General features: G+C 43.7%; 1 protein-coding gene across 5 annotated transcripts in view; it reads right to left on the bottom strand.

The window, feature by feature from the left end:
• GPR161 (G protein-coupled receptor 161) overlaps positions 1-23,043 on the bottom strand; it is a 47,270-nt gene extending 24,227 nt beyond the window's left edge. For 2 of the 5 annotated variants that reach the window (XM_061185752.1, XM_061185754.1), the window contains exon 1: positions 22,983-23,043. In XM_061185752.1, the coding sequence (XP_061041735.1) occupies positions 22,983-22,989 (7 nt within the window). In that variant the 5' untranslated portion in view covers positions 22,990-23,043. Of the gene's footprint in view, positions 1-4,018; positions 4,088-6,935; positions 6,989-21,797; positions 21,908-22,772; positions 22,784-22,982 lie in introns of those variants that run through there. The other 3 variants (XM_061185755.1, XM_061185757.1, XM_061185756.1) reach the window with 3 other exon arrangements.
• Between the last annotated feature and the right edge of the window lie 992 nt (positions 23,044-24,035).

The following is a 24,035-nucleotide window of genomic DNA, read 5'->3' as shown; positions in this document are numbered from 1 at the left end:
AAAGCCTAACTATATATTAGATTGATAACATAATCATACAGAGAAAAGAAATAAGTCAAGTAGCTTTTAAATATGATATTTTGACTGTAAACTCTTAATGGTACATATTGTAAAGACAAGAGAACAACTAAGTTTACTTAGTAGGTTCGATGTTGTTAATGGTGTTTTAAGTTTACAATTCTTTTGAATGTACAGCAACTGAGTATACACACTTATGTTGGGAAACACATTTCTAATCACGGGAGAAAGGAGATACGAATTATAGAATAGAGAAAGGTGAGGAAGAACCCTGGGGTGTTAGCTTGGTTACTGCAGGTATCAGTATGAACTCACTCTTCAAATATAAATATAAAAACAGGTTCAAGGAAACTTCCCAGAATGCAGTCAGAAAAATTAAGAAATTAAAAATACAATATAGAAGGCAAATGAGAGAATGAACAGAAAGTACTTTATAAGGCATAATTACTTTTCCCAAGCAAAGCATAGTGTTCCCCTAATATGTCTTGTAATCACCAGCATGCTCCTCTTTACCCCCACTGGACTGTTTGCTCCCTGGGAGTGAGGACGAACCATGCCTTTCATAAAAACACAGTACAGTTAAATATGGTTAAAACAGTATGTTTTATATTATGTGACTTTTACCACAATAAAAAAAAGAATGTAAAAAAAAAACCTACTTTTTGCCATGTGCAACAACATAGATGGACTTGGAGTCTATTACACTAAGTGAAATAAGTCAGAGAAAGACAGATACTATATGTTATCACTTATATGTGGAATCTAAAAATTAAAACAAATTAATGAATATAATGAAAAAGAAGCCAACTCAGATATAGAGAACTAGTGGTTACCATGGGGATAGGGGAGGAGCAGGGCAATACAGGGCTAAGGAATTAAGAGGTACAAACTATTAGGTATAAAATTAGCTACAAGGATATATTGTACAACACGGGGAATATAGCCAATATCTTATAATAACTATAAATGGAGTACAACCTTTAAAACCATGAATCACTATTTTGTACACCTGTAACGTATATAATATTGTACAGCAATTATACATCAATAAAATAAACACAAATAAAAGAAAAAAATTTTAAATAAAGAAAAAAAGGCAAATGAGACAGTGAACAGGAAGTACTTTATAAGGTATAATTACTTTACCCAAGCAAAGCACAGTGTTTCTCACTTATTATGGGGATCATTTCTGGGAACGTGGTGAACTCAGCTGATGGGAACATCTTTCCTACTCCAAATTAATAGAAATGCTGGGTTAAATATGACCAAAATTAAAAAAAAAAAGAAAAAGCCAACCTTGAAAAAAGAAAGGGAAATCCATAGGTAACAGAAACGGAGAGAAAACTCAAAGGCAGAGTTGTAATCTCACAACTGTGGCTAAAAGGGTATTAGACCTAGTTCAAGACCCCTAGGGCTGAGGTGTTTTATGTGGGAGGATGACTTTGGGTTCCACAAGGCAGAGAACTGGAACCAATATCCTGCCTAAAGAGTGGGTTCTCGAAGGGCTGCCTCCTCCATGAAAAAGAATCAGAAAAACTCCTCTTACTGGCAAAGGGAAGTGGCAAAAACAGTCGTTTACCTGAAGCTCTGGGTGGAGCACTAAAGTTTTTTTTCCATGAGAAATCAAACATTGAGACGTGCCATGCTGATGAGGGTACCAAGCTTATAAATTCTGCGTGGTGCAGAAATCCAAGCTAATAAATTCATGCAAAAATTAATGCTGGCCAAAGTAAACACAAAATGGCTCTGTAGTGAACTTCCACACTCACAAAACAAACATTTAATGAAAGTGAGTGCACAGCATTTGCCATGAGGGAGAATCCACAAAACAAAAACCAGGAGAATTGACATTCCCAGAACTTGAATTAATAGAAAAATATAAAAGAGACCATAACATAAATACAATTAAAAGCTTTAAAAGGAAAAGAGGTAGAAACCATAATGAAAGAATAAGACATCATGAAAAAAATAAGCAATTGTGAAAAAGAACCAAATAGAAATTCTAGAAATTAAAATTTTAGCTAGCAAAATGTAAAACTCAATGGGTATGCAGAACAGCAGATTTAGCTAAAGACAAAGATGGTGAACTGGAAAACAGCTCTGAGGAAGTTACCCAGAATGCAGCAAAAAAAGATTAAGAAAATGCAAATATGAAATAAAAGTCAAGATACATGAAGAACAGGTTAAGAAGATTCAACATATGTTCAAAAGAAGTGGCATCAGGAGAGATTCGAGAGAAAGGGTAGCAGATACTGTTGGGTGCCTACCCAGCAACCAGTGTCAGGTTTTTTTCCCTTACTGGCAGACCTCTGACTTTGTTTTGGTGTCCAATCCTCCTCCAGTGACTCAGAGAAGGTTGATCGGATCCCTGGTTCTCAGAGTCTTGAGTGGGCTAAACAAATCATTGTGTTGTCTTTCTCCTTGCAATTCTGGCATATTAGTCAGGAGGAGAAGTCAGTGGATTTCTGGGAAAAGCTGCTTTGATCTGACAAAGGCACTAGAAGAAAAATCTTTTCCTAATGGCCAAGAGAGCACAGAGCTGTGGCAGCCACCTTGGGATCATTAGAGGTGCTAGGCCAACATGCTGAGCATGGCAAAGAAGAAAGCCTGGATCCTTGAGCCGCTGAATCAACAAATCCGGAAGTCACCTTCATCCTGGCTTCTGGTTATGCAAAGTAATATATTTGTAAAAATTATTTTTAAAGCTATTTTCAGTTAGGTGTCTGTTACTTGAGTCAAAAGCATCCGACTTACATTAGGGTGGACCTACACTGCCTACATTAAGGTTGATGCATTATTTAGAGGTATAATTGAACATTTTCTAGAATTAAAGAAACACGTGAGTCCTTAGAACAAAAGAGCATATCAAGTTCTAAGGATAAGTCAGAAAAAGTCTATACCAAGGTGCATCACAACGAAAAATGACAAACACTAAGATAAAGAGAAAAAGGTAAAAGCAAATTCTCCTATAAAGAAGTAACAATTAGATAAACAGCAGACTCTTCTTTTGAAGAAAACAGAAAATAGAGGCCAGAAAACAGTGGAATAATCTCTTGGAAGTGCTAAGGAAAAGAACTCTTGCCTTAAAGTTCTATAATACCATTCAAGAGAGGGCACAATATACTTTTGAGGCAAGCAGAGACTGGATGTTTACTAATCACTCCTTATCGAATGATCCCCTTAAAGATACAATTAATGAAGGAAACTGAATCCAGAAATAAGGAAAAGAAAATGGTAAATATATGGATGAATCTAAAATCAGAACTGCAAAAAATTAAATTTTAAAAGTTAAGCATCGACAACAAATTTTATAAAAATAGCTAACTTGGGAGCTTTGAAAACAAGATGAAATTAAAACACTAAGCAAAATGGAAGCTCTCAGAGGTATGACTGGAGTAAAAATATTCCAAGTTAGTTTGTACTCAGAGCAGACTTGGTTATGGCTGTTTTCCCACCACCTGGACAAGTGCCTGGCACATAGTAGATAACTCAATAATTATTTGTTGATGAATGACTAGCCTTCAAAACTTGGTCACTGTTAAGTCGAATATGAGTGTTAACATTATAAAGGTAGCCACTAAAAGAATAAAAATAGGATGCAAAACTTTCAATCCAAAAGACGGGGGCGGGGGGGGGGGCAGGGGTTAGGAATAAAGTATTACTTGACCTGGTGGCTCTCTAGTGGCCCTATCAGCAGGGACACCAGTGAACGGCAGAATCAGAGAGCCCAGGGCTGGGTGCTATCCTTGAGGTCCTCGGCTACAACCCTCTCCAGGAGGCGGGGGGAACGTGGTCAAAGAGCTGACCACCCAGGGAAATCCAAAGCCCCAGCCTCTGCCAGGAGGCCTGGAGAGGGAAAGGCACAAGCCCCAGCAAATTCCCCAGGGGTGTACTTTAACAAGAGAGAGGATGTGGAATGTCCCAGCCAGGGAAGGCTTCCTGGCAGGCGGCCAGCGTACCCAGGGCCCATTGAATGGAAGCAAATTCAAGTGTGACTCACATTACCACTCTCCTGGCCAGTGCTGCTGCCAGACACGAAGGTGTTTCAGACTCCCACACTCTCCACGTCCTGCCATGACCAAATAAATCACTTTACACCACTGGAACATGACTGAGGTTTGAATAAATGTATCGGAAATTATTCCTGGGAAAGAGAGCCAGCCCTCTCAGTCAGGTCACCACGGAAGGCTGGACGTGCGTGTCCTTGTCTTCACTGTCATGGCTCCAAGTATCAGTCAGTCCTCTTTGGGAACTGCCTTCCGTTCTCTTGAATATTCCCACAGACGGTGACATGTCTGCCGGATTAGACTACTGTCAACAGCTTCAAGTCATTCAAAGCCAAATCTTGTCACTCGAGGGAGTGATCAATATCATTTTGGGTTAACAAACAAGGCAACACTATAGAATATTGAGACAGGTATCTATTGTGCTTTATAAACTGGCCTGCATGCTAATTCCCAAGAAATAATTCTAGAAATGCCTTGCTTTGCAAAAACAGAACTACTACAATATAAAGGTGGATGCCCTTGCTTTCCCTTATTTAATTGTATAAATTTGGATATGTTCTAGTCCCACCTCATATTTTTGCCTAGAACTCTGATTTTCATTGACCTACAGTGGACTTTTTTCGTGCTCATATTGCTGTTACCCTATACTTGTCAGAGGTTGTGTGGCATGCTGGTTAAGTGTATAAACTCTGAAGTCTGCCTGGGTTTGAAGCCCAGCTCCTGTAAAAAAGAACAGTGTGTTTATTTGTATCAAGTGCCTAGAACAGCGTCTGGCACACAGTGAGCCTGCACTTCATATTATGGCTTCTATTTGAAGCGTTCACCCTGATTTTACTTTGGGAAAGGACCCTTCCCGTATTCTTAGGCCATGGTCACATGACCCAGGACTTTGGCTGGAACAGCCGGAGGACAGACTAGCCTACCATGGGGTTGGTAGGCTGATACCATGAGCTTGGGGCTGCAGCAGCTGGCCATCTTGGACACTACATGGAAAGTGCTTACAGGCAAATAAAGGTGAGAGAATGAGAGAGAGAGGGAGAAAGAGGGAAAGAGAGAGAGCAAGAGAGAAAAAGAAGGGGGCAGGGAGAACATGCAATGAATCCATTCACAAATGCTGATGAAATAATGTGTGATTCTGAATTTTCTTGTTCTCCTCCGTTATATGAGCTGGTGAATTTTCTCCTTCACTTATGCTAATTTGGCAGGGTTTCTGTCACTTGCAACTTAAAGAATCCTGACTGATACTCTGATACACCATGATCTGCATATAACACGTCAAGACCCCACCTCTTTGGACACTGGTACCAGGAACCTTCCCTTTCTCAGGATTAGGCCGACTCCTCAGGCACAGCTCTGCCTACCTCAGCCTCCTGCTCGAGACCTTCTTATCCCTTTCTTCTTGCCACGGACCACGCCATGGAACCACGGACCCTAGTATGGTGGAGTTTCTTCACATGGAAGCATAGAGAAGCTTTTCACCCCCCCAGAGTATATGTAGTCTCTTGGGGATCAGGAGGTCCGTGACCCAGTCAATAAGCCACTACAAGGAAAAGGAGGCCTCACTCACCTGCACAATGCCCATTACAAATGGGGCCATCAAAGGGGCAGCCCGAGAGGCCATAGACAGCAGGCCAGGCTTGGGTTTGTGTTGGGAGACCATGCTGGCCAGAGGACGCAGGACTCTCGGCACCTAACAAGGGCGCTGGACATGACAAGACATACCTGACCTCTTCAAAAGTCTTCTCCAGAGCAAATCATTTCTTTTTAGTGTAAGGTTCTCTTCTGATATCCTTACATATACCCAATCAGGGTAGTGGCTCACTTCCTCCTCTGTGGCCTCCCATTTTTACAAGGAGCTGAGCAGCCTAAAAACTGGGACCACCAGATGCCCTCTTCTAAAGAAATCACGTGCCAACAGGTAGGTACGTAAGATATTCGAATAAACAACCCTCCAGGTGAGGGAATGTTCCTAAACCACTTCAAGTAAGTTCAGGTGAGGTCACTGTGATGCTATGTTGGCCATATTGTCAGGCGCTCTTCATCTCAGCACCTCAAAGCATTTTATACACATCAATCACCAGCTGGAGCAGTTGAGGGGGTGGAGTTGGGAGGAAGGTTCAAATAACCATTTGATTGGCACTAAGGTAACTGAGAGAGACAGTGAACCCCTATCCCCCATCCCACCCACACACCAGACCACACAAGTCGTTGAGAGCCGGAAAGAGATCACAGAATCCCCGGTCTCCTTCCCTGCACTCCCTCCATCCTTCTCTGGCACACACATGAAAGTTGTTCCAGAGATGGTGGGTGCAGTGACTCAGCCTCTGCAACCCCAGAGGGAAGTGCCCACTCAGCCAGTCCAGGGTCTGTTACAACGTACAGTGCTTTGCTCTTGTCCCCACAAGGACAAGAGCAAACCTAGTAATTTCCTGGTTTGAAACCTTTCACTTCACCTGTAAAGCTGGTCCAAGCCCTGGTCTGTTTGGGAACATGCACCAGAAGATGGAAAAGAAGCAAGAATCAGAACCCCAGTGGCCTTATGGTCCTTGTCTGAATTCTTGGTTTGCCAGTGGGAGAGACCTGGCTTTGGTCCCCTCTGTATGTACATTATCAACATTACCAACCTCCATAACTTCCTTCAGCAGGGACGGAAAGTCTGGAGGCTGGGGCTCTTCACTGACCATGACCCTGTCCACAAGGGCGTCAGCCATGACTCTGTCAAATGTCTTTCCAAAACCAAGCTCTTGCTCCTCAGCAAAAACATTTCCCAAGGCTCAGTCCCTGATCCATTCCTTTCTCCCTATGTCCTTGAGAATCTTACCCACTTCCAAAGTGTTGTTTAATTATTATTAACCAATGATAATCAGTATTGGCAAAACAGTGTGCAACATACAATGTAATTTTACATACATTGTTTCACTTCGTCTTCTGAATAACTTTTAGAGGAAGGAATTACTCTTCTCCCTGTTTCAGAGAAGCAATACAACATATGGTTAAGAGCATGAACTCTGGAACTAGAGAGCCTGGGTTCAAATCCCAGCTCCACTACTTACTTGCCTCTGTGACCTTGACATGTTACCTAACCTCTCTGGGCATCAGCTCCCCACTCTGTCAAATGGAGATAATACTCCTTGCTCAGGAGTAAGTACTTCATAGGGTTGGTGGACAAAATCAATGAGTTAATATTTGTACAGTGCTTAGAATAGAGCTTGGAACCACATAAGTGTTTGTTAAATGAATAAAATGGGGAAACTGAGGCTCAGAAAGGTTAAGTGCCCAGTTCAACAGAGCATTAGGTAGTAGCTCTCCAACTTGGTCCTATGACTGTGAGACTACCTTCAATCCATCTACTCACCACAGCAGATAAGACTCGACATGGTGTGGCCTCATCTAAATTCCAGACTTCTCACCCACCAACCCCTTCATGTGCGTTCCGCTCCAGTCAGCTGTGCTTACGTGCTTCCGTTTCCGATCTGCTCTGGCTTCTGCCTATTCTCTAGTTGGAATACTCTCCCTGTTTGTGGAATGAGTGAATAAAGATTTACGAAGTCTAAAATGTGTTACTGATCTATTGGTCTAATAACTTGATATAAGAGAGAAAGAAAGAAAGAAGTGTGTGCAGGTGGTGAGGCTTTAAAGCACTACAAAAAATATAACAAGTCAGAACATTGGATTTGGCAATGATTTCTTGGATATGACACCAAAGGCACAGGCACAAAAGAAAAAACTGACCAACTGGACTTCATGAAAATTTTTAAAATTTGTGCATCAAAAGATACCATGAACAGAGTAGAAAAGCAACCCACAGATTGAGAGAAAATATTTGCAAATCATATATATGACTAGAAATCAGTGTTCAGAATATATTGAGAACTCCTAAAATTCAACAACAACAACAAACAACAACCCACATCCAAAAAAGATATACAAATGGCCAATAAGCACATGAAAAGATGCCCAACATCAATGATGATTAGGAAAAAGTAAATCAAAACTACAATGAGATAGCACCTCACACTCATTAGGATGGCTACTGTCCAAAACAAAAACCAAAACCCAGAAAATAATAAGTGTTGGTGAAGATGTGGAGAAACTGGTACCCTTGTACACTGTTGGTAGGAATGTAAAATAGTACAGCCATTGTGGAAAACAGTACAGCAGTTTATCAAAAAATTAAACATAGAACTATCATATGATCCAGCAATTCCGCTTCTGGTTATATACCCAAAATAATTGACAGCAAGATCTCAAACAGCTATTTGTATACCATGTGCATAGTGGCATTATTCACAGTAGCTAAAACATGAAAGCCACCCAAGGGTGCATTGACTGATGAACTGATAAGCAAAATATGGTATATCCATATAAAAGAATATTATTCAGCCTTAAAAAGGAAGGAAATTCTGACATATGCTACAACATGGATGAACTTTGAGGACATTATGTGAAAGTGAAATAAGCCAGCCCCAAAAAGACAAATATTGTATGATTCTACTTATATGAGGTACTTACAAGTAGTCAAAATCATAGAGATGGAAAGTTGAATGGTGGTTGCCAGGGCCTGGTGGGAGGGGGACAGGGGGAGCTGTTTAATGGGTTTAGTTTCGCAAGGTGAAAAGAATTCTGGAGATGCATGGTGGTAATGATTGCACCATATAAGTGTATTAATACCACTGAACTGTGCGCTTAAAAATGGCTCAGGTGGTAAATTTTATGTTAGGTATATTTTACAGCAATTTTAAAAAAGTTGGAAAAATATACCAGGGTACCTTCTCTTTACCTTCTCTCCCCACAGGGTTTGGAGAGTCATGAAATGAGGCAAGTCAGCTGACTTCACGGCATCTCACCCGTTGATGAAGAAGAGAAGAACCTCAGACGGCACGTAGAGTAACCTTTTCCTGCAACGGATGAGGAAACACAGGCTGCGTCTGCCCTGGATTATTCCTCACTAGGGACTAGTCCGGCAGTGACTTCCAAGGTAAACCCACTGAGTAAAATGATTCATCGCGGTGCACTGTCCCCAGATGACATGGTAAAGCAAAACTCAACTTTTTGTTCATCAAACTCCTCTGGTGCAGTTTTTGTCGTAGAATGTGAGGAACACTCAGTACTAAGCCAAGTTGGACTGTCGACTTTTTTTCAAAGGGCCACTGGCCTCTCTCCCAGGTCTCCCCCAGCGACACTGAAAGCGGCCATCACTGCCCTTGTGTTTCCCGGTGAACACCGATGGGGAGGGGCCACTTCGGCCTCCCAGAAAACCCACAAAATACCGGCTGAAGTCATGATGAAGACAACTCCCTCAGGGGAGAGTCTTAAGCCCCAACAGAAAAGCTCTTTAGGGAAAGGGAGAGAAAGCAGTGGCGGGCTGACCACAGCTCTCTGGGGAGGCCTTAGCAGCCTGAAGGTCGGGCAGGATCTCACTACAGAAATAGCTTTCCCAGCTGCACGCGAGGCAGCTATCTTTCCTTTGCCAGCCACTGGATACCCAGCCTGGACCACGCTACTCCCCTGGGTGGGAGAAGAGCAGAAACGCCAGCTTTCCCAAGGCAGGCTCAGAAAAGCCTCCACCTCCAAAGACACTGGCCCATGGCCAGCCTGCCTGGAACTGGGATCCCAGCAAATCCCAAAGGCAAAGCTGGGTTGGACCAGGTCAGACCTGCCCTAGGCTGTTCTAAGTCTACCTGGCGCTGATGCCAGAAGTGGCTGTGGTGATTCACGGGGCAACTGGACCAAGGGTCTGGTTAGGAGGCCGTGCTCAGGCAGAGAAGCCAGTGCCATTCCCTGGAGCTCCCAACTGGCTACTCAACATCTCCGCTTGGATGGCATGGGCACCACAAGCCTAACATGTCCAAAACCAGACTTCAAGTCCTTTGCCTCTCAAACCTGCTCTTCCCATATCTCTTCATCTCGTGTTACGGTACCCCCATCCTTCCAGTTGCTCAGACCCTAACTTTGGAGTCACTCCTGACTCCTCACTTGCTCTCACATCCCCTATCTGGTCCATTAGCAAATCTACTGGCTCTGCTTTTGAAATGTGTCTAGAATTCAACTATGTCTTACTATCTCTGCTACCATCACTGTGGTCCACGCTACATTATGTCTTCTCTGGGTTCTTAGAATAGCTTTCTCACTAGTCTACCTGCATCTGCCATTGCCCCCCTCCTCAACGCATCAACCAGAGTGAGCTGGTTAAAACAGAGGTCAAAACACATGAACAAGTCACTGCTTCACTCAAAACTCCAAAAGGATTCTCATGTCACTCAGAATAAGCCCTGCAGCTTCCTACATGATCTGGCTCTCCATCACTGGTCCAACTTATAATAAAAATTACCTTTTTACTGCCATTCCGATGACACTGGCCTCCTCACTATTTCTCAAACGCATCAAGCATGTGTCTACCTCAGGGCCTTTGCACTTGCTGTTTCCTATGCCTAGAATGGCTTTACCTCACATATCTTTGTAGGTTTCTCTCTCATTTCCTTTAGGCCTTAATTTATATCACCTTTTCAGCAAAGCCTTCCCAGTTCACACTACCTAGCATTTCATACCCCGTACTTCATGGACCCATTCCCTTTTTTACTTTTTCTCTTTAGTGCATATGTGTGTACTTATTTATCTTGTTAATGTCTTTCCCTTTCACCGGACTGTAGGCTCCCTGAAATTGAGAAATTTTGGGCCTGTAAAGTTTGGGGTCAGCATTTAGAACAGTGCCTGGCAAACAGTAGGTGCCCAGTATTTGTGATAAATAAGTGAATATATGTATAAAAAATGGGACACTGAACATCTTGGCACACTAGGCATTTCTTGCCTTCAGAGAATTATTTTTGCAGATGTAGCAAACTATTAAACTAATAAACTATTAAACTATTCATTATCCAGTCAATATCCATTCTCCCCTTTCCCTTATCAACAGAACCCTGACTTGATGTGGGACATCAAATGCACCTACAAAAATAAACTCACTTGCACAGAGCTTGGGTGGCCATTAGATCCAGTTCCAGTCAACAGAAGTCTACAAGGTGGCGGAAAGCTATCCATTTCCTGACAAAAAGACACAGACTCAAGCTGTGGCTTCTGCCCTTTTCCCTCTCCCTTTCTCCTGACTAGAACTCAAACCCAATGCTTGAAGGTGAAGCAGCCATCTTTTGACCATGTGACTGGATGTCCCATGCAACGCAGAGCAGAAAGACTAAAGTAGCCCAAATCACCTACTGAGTTGTAAAGCCACTGTGCCCAGCCACGGCTAGTCAACCCCTTACTGGTTAAGTCCTTGGAGTAGGGTTTCCTTTACATGCTGTGAAAGCTATCCTAACTTGACACTTAGGTCAAAGGTGAGAAGAGATGCTGAGGAAGGCAAACCGTGCTGTGCATAAATATTATGGTGCAAAAAAAAAATTGCTGGTACGGATTGGTGCTATAGGGTCTCCATTTATCCACCCATCCCCTCCTCCCATCTACCCCTGCTGCATTCCCCTTGACCCTAAGGTGCAAACAACCCCATAACCCTAACTTAGTCACCCTTTTCCATGATAACTCTATATACAAAGATTCTAATCATTAGAAAGAGAGGGCCTCCATAAAAAAAGAATGAAACATTGTCATTTGCAGCAACATGGATGGACCTAGAGATGATCATACTGAGCGAAGTAAGCCAGACAGAAAAAGACAACTATTATATGATATCACTTACATGTGGAATCTAAAAAAAATAATACAAATGAACTTATTTATAAAACAGACTCACAGATATAGAAAACAAACTTATGGTTACCAAAGGGGAAAGAGGAGGGGAGGGATAAATTAGGAGTATGGGATTAACAAATACACACCACTATATATAAAATAAACAGCAAGGATTTACTGTATAGCATAGGGAACTATATTCAATATCTTGTAATAACCTATAATGGAAAAGAATTTGAATATACATATATTGATATATGTATAACTGAATCACTTTGCTGTACATCTGAAACTAACACAATATTATAAATCAACTACACTTCAATTAAAAAAAAAAAAGAAAAAGAGAGGGCCTCCAGTAACAACTTCCCCTCCAAAACTGCACTAAAACCCAAGCTAATCCTTCGAAATGCCTCATTCTGGATAGGCGAGTTTTATGAATTGGTGGGGCTTTATCACCTTAAAACATCAAAACTTTCTGTTTCAAGCCTTTAGGCAAAATTCATGAATATCCATCATACATTTCCCTATATTTTAAAACAAAGTATACAAAACATAACGATTTTCATGATGACTCAAGGTCATTAAATGCCAAGATAAATGAAATTTTGACCTTACAGATCAGTGGTAATGTAATTGCTTTCATTTAAAATCTTAGAGAAGACTGTTCAGCTTCCCACTCAGCTGGTGGGTTATCACTGTGAGACTTTATTACATGATTTGAAACACAGTGATTCCCTCAAGTTGGATAAGGGTAATGTTATTTCCTATTGTACCAAGTGTGCCTTGCATATTATTTCTTTTTGAAACTTTCTCTGCAACTTGTTTCAACCTTTGGTGGCCCTTTTCCCTATACAAAGTATATTTACTCTGTTTACTCTGTAGTTTTCCTTGCCAAGCTAAGGAAAGGTCTATGTAAAGTAGGGGCTGATATCCTGAGGGGGGGCTTCAGTGCAAAGTTCTCCAGGTATGGCTTCTGTCGTACAGATGTCATCTCCTCCTGCACCTTTGGGGAGGGTTGATTTTCTACTTCTCAGCACTCTGCCAGATAAGTGACATGCTAACTGTATTTATATGGCTCAAGTGAGTAACTGTGGCACTTTCCAGAAAAACAACGACGCTTGAAACAGCTCAGAGCTCTCCATTTAACTTTAATATTTTTTTAAGTGGTAAGAGGAAAACTCTGAATTTAAAAGCAAGATTGTCGAGTCCTATTGGATTTTATACCACCAGAAAGACAGATATGTAAGTGCAGACAAATATGTTATATACTGAAGGACTGACATTAGAATTTTCCAAAAGGCTAAGTCTAAAAAATATGAATTTTGAAGAGACTATAGCTATACTTGCAGAAGATATTTGCACAGGCCTGCATAACAAGGTAGAGTATTACTATTTCTCAGCTACCTTGCTTCCCTCTTACTTTTATTTCCTCTATAAACTATCCTATCACACATCCTCTAAGTCAGGCATTCCCAAACTCCAGTTGGCAGTTACTGTTTGTAGACCAAATAAATGATGTCTCACACATATGTGAACTATTCTTCTTCAAATGTCTGTATATGCTGTTGTGGTCAATAAAATTTGAATTCATTTTTTACATTGTTATTGATTCACAGCAGCTTTCTGAAATTAAGCATTTTCTTTTCTCCAACTGAAGTGATACTGAAAGGGCAGGTGGACCCACATAGCCTGGCAGAGCTTGGAGACCACTATCATAAGCCCAGGCCACCTACCCCCTTGTTGACACTTATATGAATAACATCTGGCTGCAGGCCCTTACATCTACCTTAAGAGCAAAAGTCTCAAGAAGCCTTTCTGGAACATTCCATCCCCACAATGACCCTGACCACACCTTATATCTAGTTCTTCTTATATATTATCTTTTCAGACACGCATGTCTTAGCACACGTTTTTATTTTAGGTGAGGATGCTTTCCCCTGCAGATGGATTATAAATTCTTCCTCAGTTTCCCCTTTGAATTCCCAACAGCACTTTGCATGTGGGAGAAAATAAATATTTTATATTCCCCCTACTCATTGATATCTACTTTGATCTGATAGTCAATAGAAAGAACATGCTTTTCGGAATCTGGACTGAACCTAGGTTTGAATTTCATGTGACTGTGTGTTATGTCCTAACCTCTCTGAGCCTCAATTTCTCCGAGAGGAACGAGAGAGTGGAATGAACCTACTTCACATAATTATCACGGGGAATACATGAAGTAACACGTGTGAAAGCAGCTAGTGGAGTGGCTGTCGGGAGATAAAACTCAACAACTGTTCAAGAAAGTTATTTAAGACATGGAAAGAAAACTCAATTCTCTTTTCCCCTTCAAATTTTAATTAAAACCAAAGAGGTTTCATTTGACCACTTAAGTGGATAAAACAGAGGAGAGAAAAGCTGCATTGCAAGAGACTGCAAAATGGAAGCATCTCTGACTCCACTCGGGGGCTCGGGGCCTGAGAGCTCCGTCACCGCAGAAAAGCGCTGAGCTCAGAACTGTGCTGCTTGGTAACCAGTAAGGCAGGTGCTCGCTGCCTGAGAAACGTGACCAGCTGACTGAGAAACGTGCGATTTTAATTTACCTCCATCCGCGATGAGGGGAACTGACTTTCCATGCCCACAACCCCTACCCTGAAAGAGCAAATCTCATTTTTTAAACCTAGAGAGGGAATCAGGATGGCTGGGAGGGTCGGAAAATGTCCAATCAGAAGACTCTAGATAACAATCAGACTCAGTCACTACCCCAATATCCTCCATCAGTGGTTCTCAAAGAGGGGCGGTTTTGCCCCCACTCCCACCTCAAGGGATATCTGGCAATTTCTGGAGACATCTTTGGTTGTCACATCTCAGGGGATGCTACTGGCATCTAAGGCCAAGGATGCTGCTAAACGTCCCATAATGCACAGGGCAGCCTCCCGCTCACCCCCAGCAAAGAATTACGCAGCCCAATATGTCAGTGGTGCTGAGGTTGAGAAATCCTGTTCTATAGGAGTAATTGGATTCATTCTATGTTTTACTATTTATCCTTAATAAACAGATCAAGAAAAATAAAACAACTCCCTCCATAAACAAATTCACATAGATGCTCCAAGGAGACAAGAAGAGACAGAAGCTATGCTGAGACTTAAGACCGAGATGATTACTTCTATCACAAGATAAACAATGATTACTATGCTAATTGGTTTTACCCTTAATTATTTGTTTTACTCATTATCCTCATAGAGCCCAGCAAACTAATTAAGCTCATATTGCTAAAATTGAGAATAATATTTTTAAATGGCTTAAAGTGGTATTCCTTCTGAATACATTTTTTTTCTGATGACCATGTCTGAGACGGATGCCATCATATACAGCCCTGAAGAATACGGGATGTCCCCTCCCTCCCTTACCACATTGCCACTTGTTCCTGGACACTCTTAACTTCCCCCTTCTCATTCCTCACTCAGCTACCCCCAAAAAATGTTTAATGAATACCTATGTGGTCCCAAGCTCCACTTTGCAGCTGGGACACAGCACTGAACAAGACGCCAAAATCTCTCCTCTCCTGGAGCTTACGTTCAGGGTGCAGGGGACACAGACAGCAAACAAATAAATAATAAATAGTAGAAACTTGTGGTTATAAGATTAATACTAGGGATGTAATGTCCAACATAATAAATATAATTAACACAGCCATATGAAAATTATTGAGAGTAAATCCTAAGAGCTCTCATCGCAAAGAAAAACATTTTTTTTCTATTTCTTTATTTTGAATCATATGAGATGGTGGATGTTCACTAAACTTATTGTGATAATTATTTCATGACACGTGTAAGTCACATCATTATGCTGTATACCTTGAACTTGTACAGTGCTGTATGTCAATTGTATCTCAATCAATCTGGAAAAAATATGAAAAGAAAGAAATAATTTGATAAAATAAATTAAAATCTAAAAAAATAGACAATAAATAGGTAAAATAAGTCCAGAGAGTGGTGGATGCTATGAAAATAAGTAAAACAGGGTAAAGAGGTGGGGGGAATGGGTGGGTGGGCTGGGAGTGAGGAGTCAGCAAAGTCTCTCCAAGGAGCTGACATTTGAGACCAAAAATGATGCAAGGGAATTTCAGGCCAGAGGAAGAGCCCTCACAAAGGCCCTGAGCCAGAATGAGTTCGGCATGTCCAAGGAATAGCAATGAAGCTGGAGAGGAGTGAGGGAAGAGGAGAACGGCAGACATGGAGACGGTGAGGGGCTGGATTATGCAGGGTGCTGTGGGCCGTGGTGAGGAGGGTGGATTAGATTCCACGTGGGATCGGAGGCCCCCGGAGCGATGCATCTGACTCATGTTTTAGAAGGGTTACGCTGCTCCTGGGTGAAGAAGGAACTGCAGGGATCAAGCATGCAGATGGAGACAGAGACACCAATCAGGAGGCTGCTGCTACAGCCCAGGTGAGAGATGAAGGCTTGGACCAGGGCTGTGGTAATAGAGATGGTGAGAGGGGATCAAGTTCATTAATCCCCAACATTTGAGAGCTAAACGAGGCCTTAGAAGTAACTCATTCTAATTGTGTTATTTTACAGATGATGAAACTTGAAGGTCCAAAGAGGTGAAGTGAGTTACACATAGTCATATACCTAATTACTGACAAACCCCAGTTTCCTGACTGCCATCACGACACCTCTGCCCTTACCTGGCCATCCCCAGGCCTGGGTGGGGAATGCAGAATACATGTAGGAATATGAACCCTCTAGAAAGTAGTCCCAGTCAAGTCTAAAATAAATGACTACCTTTGCTGAGGGCAAGGTCACCAATGACCTCCTAGCCGAATCCAACGGGTCCTTCCTTGGGGTCTCTCCAGCATCTGACACCTTTGACAACTTTCATTTTTTCCTAAGACTCCCTCTTCCCTTGGCTCCCCTGACCCGGCTCTCTCCTGCCTCTCCCCACTTTGTTCCCTACCAGCCTTATATCTACCTGGAATCATCCTGTCCTCTAAGTGTTACTGTTTCCCAAGATGCCATCTGGGGCACTACTTCTTCCTTTCTCATCTGCAGAGGAAATTAACTGTTTATTTCCCTTCCTTCTCTTCCCCTTGCTCTGTAGTTGCCCCTGAGTTTCCTCTGAAGAGTCATCTTTTTCCTCCTCTGAGTTCATGTGCCTTCATGGATGTGACACACCATCGACACCTGGCCAAGAGCACATTCCAAGTCCCTCTGACCAAATCAGTTTATGAGACGTAACAGGGCTGTTGCTGGGATAACTGGGAGAAAGACAGCTTCCCCCCTCCATTGGATCTGAACCTGCAGCTTCGCCTAGCCATCACGAGAGGAGAGCCTGAGACAAGGGGAGGTAAGAAAACAAGTCCTGATGAATCATTTGAACCCTGAACCCATGCCTGAAGCCCAATACACTCTTGAGCTTTATAGTGATAAGAGCCAATAACTTTCCTTTTCGCTTACGCCAATTTGAACTGGATTTTCTACCACTTGCAGAAGAAGAGTCCTATTTGATACCTCATCTCTCTGTGTGCTCCCTGTCCGTACTCACCGAAACAATGATGACTCCAAAATCTCCATCTATAGCCTAGACAACTCTTGGGGGCTCCAGATTCATATCCACCCACCTAGTAGATGTTTTTCCCCATATGTCACACCCAGGTACCTCAGATATAACATGTGCAAAATGGAATTCATCATCTCTGCTTCTATCATCTCAATATGCTATTCTTCATGTTTTTCTCTACCCTAGAAAAAAAATCACCACCCACCCAAATCACTCAAGACAGAACCTAGGACATCCTAGACCACTCTTGTCAGATAATCCTGATGGGGCTAAGGCCATGAATGACACTTTCTGTGTGACCTTGGGTAGAGTAATGGACATATCTGAGCTTTGGATTTTCATACAGAATTGCTAGGATTCAATGAGATAATGTATGTAGAGCAATAAATGTTGGTTGGTTCCATTCCCTATCACAGACATCTAGTGCACCACTAAATCCTAACTCAAAACTTCGTCCTCACTGCCATTACCCCAGCTCAGAGCCTCACCATCTTTCCCCTGAATGACAATCAGATGTTTCTATCTCATCTTCTTGTCTTTGATCTCACCCTCACTCCAATTTGTCCTCCCCACTGCTACAAGACTGATCATCCCCTACACAAACCTGGTCATGCCATATCACTCTTTGGCATCTGCAGAATCTATTCATTTACAGGACTCTCCACTTCAGCTATACTGAATAAATCACAGTTCTCCAAGTATGCACTGCTGTTCTCCAATTCCATGACTTTGTACCTGACAATGGTTCCATTGTCCAGAATGTCCTTTCTCTCTCTATTCTCCCACCTGGAGAAGAGCTCATCCTTAAGACTTGGTGAAAAAAGTCACTATAAAAATGGAAGGAAATAAACATGCTACATTGGCTAAAGAGGCTCACCAGCAAATTCAAACCTTGACCTCCCCAGTGTCAGAAAGGAGGGAAACTGAAGAAAAGTAAAAGACCTAATTTTAAATATTTTTAGATGAAAAAAGCAAAGTAGGAATGGAGAGGAAAGAGAAAATTTAGGAAAATTTAATTTTGAGATAGGAGAGGACTTCCTAAATAAAACAGAAAACTTGAAGCCATAGAGAAAAGTCTTATAGATTTAACCACATAAAAATTAAACACTTCTGCACAATCAAAGGTACAATAAGCAAAGCTGGGAAGACAAAAAAGGCAAGATATTTGATTTATTAACAAGAAAAGGATTAAAATCCAAAATTTAGAAAAAGCCTCAAAAATTGATGAAATCACCAACAATTCAATGGAAAAATTGTTAAAGGAATTGTTGGGCAATTTGAGGGAGTGTAAATCCATTAAGATTTTTTTGTTGTTGTTGTTGTTTTAAGGGTAGACCTGGAAGAATCTATCAGCACTTAAAGTGCACATAACTTTGATATTGAATGGTCTCCAAGACATAGGTTAAATTTTTTTAATTCCATACGCAGAATGGGGTATTTAGCATACTACCATATTTATTTTTTTAGAGGAAGAAAACAGAAGATACATTTAATTGGCCTATAGATTCATGGACTGTCTCTAGAAGAATACACAAAAACTGGCAAAATTAGTTGTACCCAAAAAGGGAAATAGAGGGCTAGGGTAGGAGGGAGGTGTTACCTTTTATAGCCTTTGAATGTCATTCTTTATGCATACTACCTATCTCCAAACAAGTAAACCTTGTTTACTTGTAAACAAGTAAAGTAAGTAATTAAACAAATTCAATCTCTTTTTCTGTACAGTCTCCAGATCCCAATACACAAAGGGAATTCTGCTTAAATAAATGTTTAAAATATACATTCCCTTTGACCCACCAACTCCACTTCTAAGAGTAACTTTTATCCAGAAATACTCTACAAGTACACAGAGACTTATGTACAAGGATGTTCACTATAGAATTGTTTATAATAGATGAAGTTGGAAACAATCTAAAAGTCCCTCAGTAGGAGAATGTTTAAATGAGTTACAGTGAATCTGTACTATGAAATACTATGTAGCCATTAAAAAGAATGACGTGTATCTATGATATTGATATTGGAAGACATCCAAGTCTTACTATTAAATCAAAAAAGTAAGTCACAGAGCATATAATTATATATGATCCCCATTTATGTATTTTTAAAGGTATATCCAATATACTAAGGTTGGTCCTAAAGTTGGAAATGCAAATTATATTTTTATCATGTTTTACAATATAATATCAATAAACTATATATTATGTATTCATATTCACCTGTATTTCCAGACTTGGTGAGCATATATTTCTGTATTGAAAAAGACCTGGAAAATAATACATGTACAGTGGTTACCTTTCAGATGGAGAGAGGGAGTTGAGGTGAGGTAGAGGGAACTTTATTTTCCTATATATTTTTATATTTTAAAAATCTTTTATAATAACTATACTTTTGAAAAATTACTACATTCCTGGCATGCTTTCCATTATTTATCCAAGGTCACAGGTTTGTAAGTGGCAGGGCTGGGTGCAGGCTAGCTGACTTCAGACTGTGCTCTTAATACGGTGTGGTCTTACCTGTTACTTGAGTATAAATCAAACCCAAACCCAAATCAAATACACTTCCAGGTTTTACCTCTGGCCACACTGAAAATTCCTTCCTTTATGCTCCCATCGTTCCCTGAACATATCTGCCATGAATGCCATCCTCTGCCCTGCTGTGCACATAAACTGGCCAGCGAAACAGATAACAACTAGTGTGAGCACTCTCTTGGTGTAGGACTAGAATCACAGATGAGATTAGTACTGGCTGAATGAATGAAGTCCTGAGTCATCAGGTCAATCCTTCTTCCAAACTCCAGGTAGCACAGAGCGCTATCTCCAACTTGGTTGATGTTTTTTGCTCTCCAAGAAAAACAGCAAGAAGACACCACTTCTCCCCTCCAGTCATGCGTTATTGCATCTCAGAAGGACAGCAAGTACTTCCTAAGGTTGCAAGCTGGCAGTCTGCAGGTCACAACCAGCCCGAACACATAATTTGGTTACCTGGCACATTTCGAAAAATGTTTTGAATTAGTTGCCAACTTTACAAACATGAAGCTTTCTTCCATGAAAGTTTGCACTTTCCCCCCAAATTCAGATCAAGCAGTGTGCTGGAACCTTGTCCCACCTGCTCCTGTCTCTTTATGGGAAGGCATGCTCTACACACAGCCCCCCCGCACAGCCCTCCTCCTGCACGCAGGCTTCCTGACGGGCCCCAGCAGCAGAGTTTACATCACAGAACTGTACCTCCTTGGCTGACGTTTAGATCAGTTCCAGCTCAGCCCATTCCGTCCTCCACAGAACCCAAATAACGAACGCCGCCCCTCTGATCACGCGGCCAGGCCTCGTTTCTGACCCCCGCTGCACAGGGCTGCGACACAAAGAGCCTGATTTGACTACCTGAGGCTTGGACTTAGTTTCTAAATGCCAAGCAGGCCTTCTTGGGAAAAGTTTCTATTCTTCCCGTCACGGCGCTGGAGCCGTAGGGCAAAAGAACATCCTGAGCTCCAGGAGCCACCTGTGTGATGGAGCCCACGTGAAAAGCACTGCCAAGTCAAAAGACCTGAGTTCAGTCTGGGCTCCTTCCTTGCTGAGCAGAGCACTTCTCTCTTGAGTCTCAGTTTCCTCACCTGTAAAACCAGCTAACGCCATTTCACAGGGCTCTTACGTGAATGAGATTTTAAAGTGTATATAAAAGTACTTGGAAGCATCTTAGAAGTATAAAATGAGTGTAGACTAAGACAGGAAAAGAGGGGCACTGTGGAAGAAGTGACTGAAATGGGTGGTTGGATCCCAGTTAAAGAGAGCTGGATGAAGAACCCCTGTCTGTACGATCTGAGGTACCTCCCACCTCCTCTCTCTGCTTTGGGGGCCTGGGAAAGGCCTTTCCTAACCTGTCTCGGTGGCCGCAGTAAGAGGGATTATGAGGGAAAGCCACCTAGTATTTACCGACGCAGTAGCTCTCGGAAGCTCATTTCCAGGTCCAGGTCACTGGGGAAGAAGAGGCTAGGCGGAATCTGCGCTGGCTGAACGGGGAGGGGGCACGGTGATGCCCATTCCACCACCACCCCCTAGCCCCCCTCCCTCGCCTGGTGTTATCATTATCCCAATTGGATACATCAAGGAGCTGAAGTCCTTTCCCTCCAAAACCACACCACCTTCACAGGCAGGAGGATCAAATGACCTGCTCTTGAAAGCACGTTGCAAAACAGACGAAAGGTACAATAAAAAACAAAAATAGTCTCAATGATGTGAGATAAAGTGATGCCAACACACCACTGTGTGGTTACTCGAAAGCAGACCCTTCTGAAGCGCCCCAGAGCATCCCAGTTAACCAACAGACAATTCTCATCCACAAGCCTTCGTCAAAAGGTTGCACAGCAGTTAAGCTCTGGCCCAGAAGGCGGACCAAGTGCCCCCAAAGCTAACCGAACCTCCCTCTCGAAGACCTGAGGAACAGAGACGCCTACCCGGCGGCGCCAAGGTGGGCCGAGCGACTTCTGGGCGCATCTTCCGCCCTGCTCGAGAGACAGCGCCCTGAGCCCCGACAGAAAGGATGTAGCTCACCTGGTCCTCACGGATTTCAGCTGAGGGTCGAGGCCGCTTTGCCCCCCACACCTGTCCCGGAGCGGGGCGTATAGCCCCTCGGCCCGAGGGGGTACGACCCCTATCAGCCCGCTCGCGGGCCCGCACGTAGGTCTTCCTTTTCCGGGGGTCTCAGAATAGGGCTTCGGGCGGCGCCGGAAAAGGGGGGCGGGCTAGTGGGAAGGGCCTCTCAGAAGCCCCCGGCCGCAGGGGAGGAGGGGAGGGGCGCGCCCCCAAGATCTTCCCACAAAGAGCCCCGGCTCCCCGAAGCAAGGCGGAGTGCGCCCGGGAGGACAGTCCCCTACCTCCAAGGGGGCGCGCAGAGAAGAAACGCGCCGTGGGGGCGGGGAGGCGTGGGGGAAGGGGGCGCAGAGACCCCGCCGGGCCTGCGCCCTCGCGCCCTCGCGCCCTCCCGCCCGGCACAATGAACTCGGCCACGCTCCAACCCTGCCAGCGCCCCCCTCCCCGCCCGCCCCCGCCGGTGCTCACCCGGGAGCCGACGCCGCGGCAGCTCAGGGCCCCGCCTGGCCGCCTCCCCGCCTCGGCCGCCGCCGCCGCTTCCTTCCTCCCGGCCGCGCTCGGGGACCGGAGGTTTCGGGTTTCACCCCGCCGAGCCCCGCTTCGCTCCTCCCGCTGCCCCGCCACCAGCACGCGGACCCTGCCCGGGCGCAGGCCAAGTAACTTTGCGGCGCTCGCGCCCCTCCTCCGCCCGCGCCGCCCGCCCCTCCTCCGCCGTCCCGGCCCCTCCGCCCGCTGGCCACCCCAGTCCCCCCGCGCCCCGCACCGCCCCACCCGAGCCCCGCGCGCCGCCTCTCCTCCCCGCCCGGGCGCCGCCGCTTCCCATCCCTCACGCCCCTTCCTTCGCGTCTGCCCTCCCTCCCGGCCACTTTTCCATTTCTTCCCACGATCGGCCTCAGCTGCGGCTCTTTGTCTCGCCTCTACCCTCTCGGCTCGCACCACTTCTCTCCCGTAAACCTTTGTGGTCCCTCCTCGGGCCTTCCCCGATCCCGTTCCTCCGTCCCAGTTCCAGCCGTTCGGACGTCCCCTTTAACATTTGTCTCTCCATCACACTTATACTTTCGGATTCTTCCTGTAGGCTCCGCACAGTCCCGTTCTCCTCCTCCAATCTCGCCGTGGACTCCTCCTGGCATTGCCTTTCCTGCTCACCTTTCATTCACGTAGCCAACGTGCCTGAGCGTCTGCCTGGTGCCAGGCAGTGTCCTGCGCCCTGGGAATATCACAGTGAATCAACCCGCGAAGCCAGCCTTTGAGGAACCCACAGCCCCTGGGAGTGGGAGGGTGGATGTAAACAGATCTTTACGATGCTACTCTACTCTCCCTCTGAGCCAAAAGGCTGGGGAGCAGTAATTACAATACACAAACCAGGGTGCTGCCAGTTCAGAGGACAGAACACTTCCTTCCCATATTGGTTTTTCTTCCCCCCTTCCTCACTACCCACGTTCTATACCATCCCTAGCCTCCTGCGTTTTCTGTGCAGCAGCCTCAATAAGGGGACGAAAAGTTGAAGCAAACAATAGAATTGCTTTAAAAACGAAGGGAGAGAAATGGGGCAGCAAAAGAATCGGGTAAGAAGTTATAAAGCCCCGTTCACCGAACTCCAGCAAAAACTGATGCTATGCCCAGAGCAGGATTCAAATTCCTCTGAAATCCATCTACTTTGATAAATGCATTAGTTATTCCCTTGTCTACAGATTGGCACTTTGGGAGCTGCTTCCTTATTATTATTAGGACCCTGAGGTACCATTTAGAATGATAATTTACTATCTAGCACCTGCCAAACACCCAGCTTGTCTTCAGGGACAAATGGGATAATGGGGACACAAAAAGTAAATGGATGCCTTAATATTCCTATGGGACAGATGCTCTATTTGGTCAAAAACTGGAAACTGAAACTCCTCTCAGAGTCTAGGTCACCAGCAAGCCAGATGTTTGAAGGAGCTTGAAGCAGTCTGTTCTAGAGCATATTTTAGACTTTTATTCTGAAATCCCTGTTTATTTTTTTAATTTGCATTGACTCAGACACTGGCGAAGCTTTGTGACCCTGGGGGAGTTATTTAACCTTTCTGAATCTCAGCCTATTCATATATAAAATAGGCATACTCACACCTGCCTACTGTAGAGTTAAAAAGGTGAAATGAGAGAATGTAAGTAAGTCACCCAATGCCATAGAGAACTAAACCCTTTTGAAAGCTGGTATTC

The sequence above is a fragment of the Eubalaena glacialis genome, chromosome 3, assembly GCF_028564815.1.
Source record: "Eubalaena glacialis isolate mEubGla1 chromosome 3, mEubGla1.1.hap2.+ XY, whole genome shotgun sequence".
NCBI classification, from domain to species: Eukaryota; Metazoa; Chordata; class Mammalia; order Artiodactyla; family Balaenidae; genus Eubalaena; species Eubalaena glacialis.
The sequence above is the reverse complement of the archived record's forward strand: the minus strand, read 5'-3'. Positions and strand labels throughout refer to the sequence as shown.